This window comes from Emiliania huxleyi (genome assembly GCF_000372725.1).
Source record: "Emiliania huxleyi CCMP1516 unplaced genomic scaffold EMIHUscaffold_461, whole genome shotgun sequence".
Lineage (NCBI taxonomy): Eukaryota > Haptophyta > Isochrysidales > Noelaerhabdaceae > Emiliania > Emiliania huxleyi.
The window spans coordinates 1,182-9,496 of NW_005198529.1; the positions used below are offsets into that span (position 1 = coordinate 1,182).

An 8,315-nucleotide genomic window follows, 5' to 3' on the forward strand; every position below is an offset into this window, starting at 1 on the left:
TTGGCTCTGACCCCCTCGCCGAACGCCCAGACTTCCCTCCCCCTTCTCCAACCCTGACGAGCCGACGAATGGTTGAGCCTCCGGCCTTGTGCGCCCCCGCCCTCCGCTGCCCCTCACTGACACTTCTGACACACCCCCGACACACACGTACAAGACAAACCTACGATGGCCTCAAAAGAAAAGAAAAGTAGGCCGTCACGGATGCCCGACCGCTGTTGCGCAGGGCGGAGCACCAGAAGATGTCGCCGCCGCCATGAGCGGCGCCATCAGCCCGTTCGTGCTCGCCGACCTGCGCCAGGGCAACCTGACCTCGCTGCGCGCCCTCCTCTCCGGGCGGACGCGCGGCGCGGCGCTCACGGCCCTGCTCGACGCGCGGCTCGAGGCCGAGAACCTCTTCACGCTGCTGACCTACGCCGCTTACTACGGGCAGGCCGAGGCGGTGCGGCTGCTGCTCGAGAGCGGCGCGAGCGTGGGGGCGACGACGGGCCGTGGCTTCTCGCCGCTGTACATGGCGTGCCAGGAGGACAAGGTCGAGTGCGCCCGGCTGCTCCTCGAGGCTGACGCGGCGGTCAACCAAGCCAAGGATGACGGCGCCACGCCGCTGCTCATCGCGTGCGAGGAGGGCCAGCTCGAGTGCACCAGGCTGCTCCTCGAGGCTGGCGCGGCGGTGAGCCAAGCCATGAATACCGGCACCACGCCGCTGCACATCGCGTGCGAGAAGGGCCACCCCGAGATCGCGCGGCTGCTCCTCGCTGCCAGCGCGGCGGTGAACCAAGCAGACACTGACGGCTTCACGCCGCTGTTCGTCGCGTGCCAAGAGGGCCAGCTCGAGTGCGTGCGGCTGCTCCTCGCTGCCAGCGCGGCGGTCAACCAAGCCATGCAGGACGGCGCCACGCCGCTGTTCATGGCGTGCCAAGAGGGCCACGTCGACATCGCCCGGCTGCTTCTCGCTGCTGGCGCGGCGGTCGGACAAGCCAACGCCAACGGAGCCACGCCGCTGTTCATCGCGTGCCAGAAGGGCGGCCTCGAGTGCGCCCGGCTGCTCCTCGGCGCCAGCGCGGCGGTCGACCAAGCCAAGGACAGTGGCGCCACGCCGCTGTTCATCGCGTGCCAGAAGGGCCACCTCGAGATCGTTCAGCTGCTCCTCGAGGCCAGTGCGGCGATCAACCAAGCTGCGGGCCGCGGCTTCAGGCCCCTGCACGTTGCGTGCCAGGAGGGCCACCCCGCCGTCGTGCGCTGCCTGCTGCGGGCGGGCGCAGAAACAGCGGCGCGCACCTCGGGCGGGCGTACGGCGTGGCAGTGGGCCAAGGAGGAGGGCCACGCCGAGTGTGTCAAGATCTTCTCCGAGGAAGCGGAGCGGCGCGAGGCGGCGGCGAGGGAGGCGAAGAGAGCGGAGATTGAGGCGAAGGTGGCGAGGGCAGTGGCCGAGAGGGCGGCGGCAGAGAGGGCGGCCGAGGAGACTGCGGCGGCGCTGCTGGCGGAGGAGGAGGCGGGGAAGTGCCCTGAGGAGAAGAAGACGGCCAAGAAGAGGGGCAAGAAGAAGAAGAAGGGCGGCGGGGGAGGCGCTGGGCCGTCGCAAGAGCCCGAGGCGGCGGAAGAGGAGGCGGCGGAGGAGGCGGTGGCGGCGGCGGCGGAGGCGGAGCTTGCGGCGGCGCTCGAGGAGAGCGCGAGGCTGGAGGAGGGGAGGCGGGCGGCGGAGGCGCAAGGGCCGTCCTCGGCTGCAGAGGCGCCGGCTCCGAGGGAGGAGCCGCCGGCCGACTTCATCTGCCCGATCACGACCGAGCTCATGAGTGACCCGGTGATGGCGGCGGACGGGCATTCGTACGAGCGGTCGGCGATCGAGCGCTGGCTCGCGACCAAGTCGACGAGCCCGATGACGGGCGAGGCGCTCGTGCACACCTTCCTCGCCCCCAACCACACGCTGCGCCGGATGATCCGGGAGTGGGAAGAGGCGAACGCATGCTGAAGAGCGCGGCGCTTGCGCCACCCGCCACCGTCGGCCGTCGCCGCCGGCGCGGCACCCGCCGGCAGCGGCTTACCCTTTCACTCCCCCGGTCTCGAGCGACGCCTCGGCCCTCGCAGAAACCAGAGTCGCGGGTGCTTACGGCTTTATGTGTACACATACTTCTATTACACATTTTCTCCAAAGGCTACAAAAGACGGTCACAGGGGGGTGTAGAGCGAGCACACCTCGCTCCCGCCCCGCCGCGCGCGCCTGCAGGCGATCTCAGGCGCGCGCTCTCAAAAGCGTCATGGGCTTTAGCAAAGGGAAAGGCTCGCCCTCCCCTGCGGGCTGTACATCGACAGTTTAGAGCTCCGGCTCCGGGGTGCTTTGGCCTTTGCCTATATGCTACGTGCTCTGTCAGAGAGAGAGAGAGAGAGAGAGAGAGAGAGAGAGAGAGAGAGAGAGAGAGAGAGAGAGAGAGAGAAAGAGAGAGACTCAGGTTACGGGGTGTGGACCCTGAGTTGACCAAGGGTTATGCGCTGGGCCCTCCTGCTCGGCTTTAGCCAGTAGACAAGTCTTGTCATCAACAGAGTAGAAGGATCTGATCTCGGGGCCGATGTGACCAAGCGCTGGTAGCGTGGTTTAACCTCACACCCATGGTCTCACAGTGTGCCGGCAGTCGCCGAGCAGTGTCGCTCACACAAGCCGCAGCACAAGTGACTGAGGGCCAGTGAGGGCGAGCCCATCGCTGTCACAGCTGTGGCAGCCGCACAGTAGGCTGTGTCAACTGTGCAGAGTGTGTGAGCAGCAGAGGAGCTGCTCTCCAGGCTTCTGTCGCAAAGAGCTGCATGCCACCGAAAGCGCTGTCGAGGTTTGCCGAGCGCGGCGCAGGTTGAGGGAAGCCGCCCCACCGACGAGCGCGTTGGACTTTTCACTCCGGACAAAGACGGGCACACAGCGGACGGTGCGGGGCGTGTGCCCGTCATAGCGGCGAGGCGCGGGACCATCTGTGGCGAAGTGGGTCGCGTCCCTCGATTTCCTCAACTCACGGTCCGCTCCCTCTATAAGGTAGGTTCTGGCAGGGCAAGAGACACTTCGTACTCTAGATTCATCTCGTCCCCGGCGGCGTGTGGGGGCGGCGGGCGCGGATCAAAGAGCCACGCATGATCCGAAAGAAGTGTGTGCCTCTCGCAGTGACCAGTGTCGCAGACACAAAATCTTTCGGCCGTGCCTGTGTTGGCTGTTGAACACACCACACAACAACCACTTCGCTCACACACACTCCATGAGCGCACACAAGTCTAAGACACTCATTAGCCAATACGGAGACGAGATCGATTCGTGCCAGCACCACAGCTTTCTACCACTGCCCTGCCTCCCCGTCTGCTGGCTTTCTCCCGTCGACCACCTCCACCTCTTCGTCGGTCGCCTATGACTCAACCGTCGAATCTCACCAGCGCCTCCCTCGTGGCAAGTTGGCTACGCAAGAGTGGCGACCTTGTGCCCGCTGCTCCCCAGCGCCTTGCCCAGTCGACCCTCTGCGCCGCCGCCTGGCCGCCCGCGCCCACGGCCGCGGCCATGGCCACGGCCACGCAAGCGCCCTCGACGACCCTTGCTGGGAGAGTTGACAAACGCCGCCGGCGCGCCGCCATAATTCAGGCCGCAAGAGCCCCAGTGAGGAACGACGTCGCCTGCGGCGGGGGGCGGGGGCGGGGCGGGACGAGCTCGAGGGGGAGGGAAAGGCGAGGCAAGCAGACTGGGTCGCAGCGCGGCAAAGTGGCGCGCGCTGCTCGACCCCGACTGGATGCCGACTGGGCCTCTCTCGCTTCTGTCGCTTCTACGGCCGTTTGCCGCGCTGTGCCATCCGCCGCAAGACGACTGCCTGCGCCGAGAAGTTGTGGTAGCCGCCCGAAGCGCCGCTCTCCTGCAGACGGGACGGAACCGCTCGGCGGCGGGTCGGTGGCGGTGCGCGGAGGGCGCGCCGTGCGGTGCGAGTGCGCGGCGGTGCGCGAGGGGCGGGGTGCAGGCGTTGCGCGATGGTGCGCGCAGGTGCTGCGGGCGTGGGCGGCGGCTGACATTGAGGAAGTGGTCTTGGCTCGGGTTGGGTTAGGGTTAGGGTTAGCTGACATTGAGGAAGTGGTCTTGGCTCGGGTTGGAGCCCGAGGCCGTGCACTCGTAAAAGTGGTAGCAGGAGGAGCCACACGAGCCTGAGGGCGGGCGGAGGGAGGGGAGGGGGGTGGGAGGGGTGGGGTGCGAGCCGGGCCTCGGCCCGCGCCGCCGCCCGCGCCGTTGCCAAACCCGTAGAGGTGGACCGCTCCGCACATCTTGCGGGCCAGAGCGATGGCAACCATGCCGGTCGACGGCGTCTTTTGGCCGCGGACGCCGCGAAACTCGTCGCTCGCAATCTCGCCGAGCAGGCCTGGGCCGGGAGGGGCGCTCCGTGAGAGGAGGAGGAAGGCGGTGCCAGAAGGGAGGGGGGTGGCGCAGCGGGGCACGGGCGGCGGGACGTTAGGGCGGGTGGTGCGGATTCGGCACCGGGGTTGATGAGGTAGGAGGCGGACTCGGAGTGGGCAAACGTGTGAGCCAGCCGCTCGGCGCGGCAGCGGCCCATGTTGCGCCCCGGCTCGTGGCAGACGACGGCGAGCAGCGGCTCCTACTCCTCCACGACGCCCGGTGGAGAAGGAGAGCGCTGTGGATGCTGGCCGGTCTGGGCGTGGCGGCAGGGCGCGAGCAGCGCCTGCGGCACGCCGCTCATGTTTGGGTGACTGCCGTGGCCGTGCGGCGGCGCGAGCCAGAAGCGGGAGTAGTGCGTCAGGTAGCCGTACCCCTCCATCGTGAGCACGCGCCACGTCGTCCGCGCGCCTGCGGGCGGGCCGCGCGCGTGGAACAACCACGCGGGGTGCGGGCGGCGATGGGCGGAGGATGGTCGGTGCCGACGTCCGAGATCCAGGTTGGCTCGTGGCGATGCGGTGCTGCCTTGCTGCGCGCGGTCATCGGGCCGTCGGGCGCCAGGTTGATGCGCACCACCGCGTCGTGAGAGTCGATCTCCGCACCGTAGCGCGACCCGAGCAGGTTGCCGCTCGCGCCGACTACCGCACACGAGCGGTAGAAGCAACGCGCTGGATCTCTCAGGCCACGCAGCATGCGCAGCGAAGAGGAGCTGTCCGCAGCACGGCAGAGCGGGCCAAACCCGTACGGCGGGTTCTTCTCGCAGAGCTCTGTGACCGTGGCGCCCTGAACAAAGGCGGGCCTGCCGGCGGCCGGTCTGCCGCAGGCACCACGGCTGGGAGCGGGGAAGCAGGTGCCGGCGCTGTCCTCGAAGTGACAGGGCGAGGGCATTCGTGCCGGCTGACGTGAGTCAGCCGAACGTCGGAACGTGTTGCAAAAAAAATCCTACGGCTTGGAGGGCGGGAGAATCCAAAAAAGCCGTCCAAAAAGCCACAAAAAGCCAGCGAGCCTCCCGTTACGCGATTGCCGCGAAGCGCAGCATGATGCGTGGGCAGCTTGGGAGGCTGCCGCCGCTGTCAGAGGCGGCCGCCACTGTGAGGTCTCGAGGGCCGACCGGCCGGGCGAGCAACCGCGCTGCCGACGACGTGCTCGAGGCTGACCTTCAGAGCGACGAGATTCTCGCATGCTTTGAGGAGGCGCTCGGCGCTCGGCGAACGGATGCTGCAGCAGGGCGAGAGGCGAACGCCGAGAGTGCGGAGGCCGCACCGCGACTCGAGGCTGCAGCAGAGCAGCAGCGGGAACATTCCCTGCTTGCACCGACCGCGGGGCGCGGCGTTGAGCCGGTGCTGCCAGACCCGGTGCCTATGCTGCATACGAATTCCGGTGGAGGGCGCAGACGTTGCGAGCCAGATGCCGGCGCCGGTCAGCAGATCGGGTCGGCAGCTGCGAGCATTCTCGAGCGGCGCGGCGAGGCGGCGCGAGCGAAGGTGCTAGATAAGGTGCGTGATGCGGGGCGAGCAGATGGGGACCCGGCCGCCCAGAGGAGGAGGATGGCGAGTACGACCCCGAGGAACGCTTGCCTGATTCGGATGAGGAGGCAGAGGAGTACGGGGTGCAGCGGGTGGTGCGCGGCCGCGTGCGGCTTCATGGCAAACAGCCTGCGTCCTCGGGCCTCGATGTTGATGAGCAGCGGCAGACCTCTCTGGCGGAGAGGCGGTTTGTACGGACTGTGGTAAAGCGCGGAGTGGGCCCTTGTGGAGGCGCTGACTTTGATGCTTGCCCTGATCGCGCGAACTACCCTCCGGATGTGACGGGCGATCTCCTGTGGGAGATGATGCACAGTATACCGACGAGAACTTCAAAAAAACACGGCGTTCAGGCGCGGACGGCAGACTATCGCGAACGCAAGGTTGGGCTTTTGGGGGACTTTCTCGAGCGCGTCGGTCACGGAAAGCTATAAAAAAAAGGAATTTTGCTAGAGAGACGGCGGGGGCGGGCGCGATTCCTCGAACGAAGAGAGCTGGCCCAACCTCCCGGGGAGGGGCGGCGTGGCGATCCAATGCCGCCGCCCTCGCCCGAGGAGTCGGGCACGGGATCGCCGGAGGCGGAGTCAACAGGAGCAGGCAGAGCGGGCGAGACGGCGGCGGGGCCGCGGCCGAAAAAGGCTAGGAGGGGGAGCCGGGCCCCGCATCCGTTGCCCAACCAGCGGAAAGCGAGTGGAGGGAGGACCGAGGGGATAGGAGGGCTCCTCCGGACCGAGGGGGGGAGGCCGAACGGAGAAGCCCCGAGGGGTGACGTCGAGTGAGGATGTACGTCGTGTGCGTGTCTGGTGTTTATTAGCTCCGAGTAGAGGGGGCGCTCCGCTGCTAGGGGAAACCTGGAGCGCGGACTAACCCTCGGAGACCCGTGTTTACTTTACGGCCCTTTCCCTGCGAACGCGCACCCCCGGGGCTAGGGCTCTCTTGCCCGCAACCCGATGCCAATCATCCGGCCCGCTGGGTGCGCTTCTTAGCTCCCTGGCCCTGGATGTGCGGTTAATGACTGCACTCCAAAGTGCTCCAAGTTTCTTGCGCCCAATCCTCCCCGGGCTCTCGCTCCTCCTCCTTAGCTAGCGCCCTCGCCCCCCGCCGGAAAAAAGGAAAGCTCGGAGTTCGCACGAGTTTAGACCACTGGTAAACACGAACCGGATTAGTCCTGTTTACGATAAACTCTGGGTCTAAACCTGGTATGTGTAATTGGCTAATGCCCCCCCCCCCCCCCCCGCGCAGCGCACCGCCGGGACCACCGACCCCAGCAAGCTGACTGCAGGGCAAGTGCTCAAACGGAGCGGCCGCATTCTGCTCGCTACCCCCCCTGCACAACTAAGCTCATGGCCGACCCCCCCCCCCAGCAGCAGCGCTCTGCTGCTGGGGGGGTCGGGACCCCCCCCCCCCAGCAGCGCTCTGCTGCTGGGGGGGTCCGGACCCCCCCCCCAGCAGGAGCGCTCTGCCTGTGGGGGGTGCTGGCATCTCTGTACAGACAGCAGCTGTAAGTAGCATGCGTTCCAGTGGCGAGAATTTATGGTCGGCATCAAAATCAGTGGTCTCACCGGCGGGCCCTCCTACTGCCAACCGGGAGGTGCGGGGCACGCCAGCCTCTCTTCTACGCCTCTCGTGCCTCGCGGCTCCTCTGCTTCAAGGAGGGAAGATACGGCTCTCGCAGCCCATCGTACGCCGTGGCACAGCGGGGAGCACAGCGGGCTGTACAAGATATTGTTCCCTATCTTCGCATGCTCGTCGTTGGTGATATCCGCGCGAGGTCATACGCCACAGGCCAGCAATCACTCGATGATGAGAGACTACTGATGGAGGCGCGACGCTCTGACACCGAGTGTTGCTCGACACTGCGACACTGCCGAGTACCGCGCAGCGCTTTCTCGCGAGGTGTATTGGGCTCGAAGGCGCGGCGAACACAACCGCCTCGAGCGTACGAGTACCGCTTAAACACGAACCGAGGGCGGAGAGGGGGGGGCGGCGGCGAGGAGGCGGGAGAGCTGGGTCCAGTGCGCTCTGCTGCTGGGGGGGTCGGGACCCCCCCCCCCAGCAGGAGCGCTCTGCTGCTGGGGGGGTCGGGACCCCCCCCCCAGCAGGAGCGCTCTGCTGCTGGGGGGGTCAGACCCCCCCCCCTAGCAGCAGGGATGAGCTTAGTTGTGCAGGGGGGGTAGCGAGCAGAGTGCGGCCGCTCAAGTGATGCACCTAGCTACACCACTCTTTACAGCATTTCATGGGGCAAAGCTCGTAGCGTGCCGCCAGCGGGGAGGCCCAGCCTCCAGGCTATACATGTGCAGACCAACTGGTGCAGGCAGGGATAGAGCTCCTCCTCGACTCCTCGGCGGCTCGGACTCGCCACTCACGCCTGGGTGATTTGCTGTGACGCTCAGGGA

The 8,315-nt window shown here is 67.0% G+C and overlaps 2 protein-coding genes across 2 annotated transcripts; one reads left to right on the forward strand and one right to left on the reverse strand.

Annotated features, from left to right (window-relative positions):
* Positions 1-1,744: 1,744 nt before the first annotated feature.
* Positions 1,745-1,966, forward strand: EMIHUDRAFT_76121 (hypothetical protein; the record flags this gene model as incomplete). Its single annotated transcript, XM_005768256.1, has 1 exon — positions 1,745-1,966. A coding segment is annotated over one exon (222 nt), but the record flags the coding sequence as incomplete, so codon positions are not given.
* A 1,816-nt stretch (positions 1,967-3,782) lies between these two features.
* On the reverse strand, positions 3,783-7,229 carry EMIHUDRAFT_245446 (hypothetical protein; the record flags this gene model as incomplete). The annotated part of the gene is made up of 8 exons (XM_005768257.1): positions 3,783-3,869; positions 4,258-4,364; positions 4,481-4,598; positions 4,692-4,772; positions 4,883-5,179; positions 5,524-5,883; positions 5,958-6,215; positions 7,167-7,229. 8 exons carry the CDS (start codon positions 7,227-7,229, stop codon positions 3,783-3,785), a joined length of 1,371 nt encoding a protein of 456 aa, XP_005768314.1.
* Positions 7,230-8,315: the final 1,086 nt, after the last annotated feature.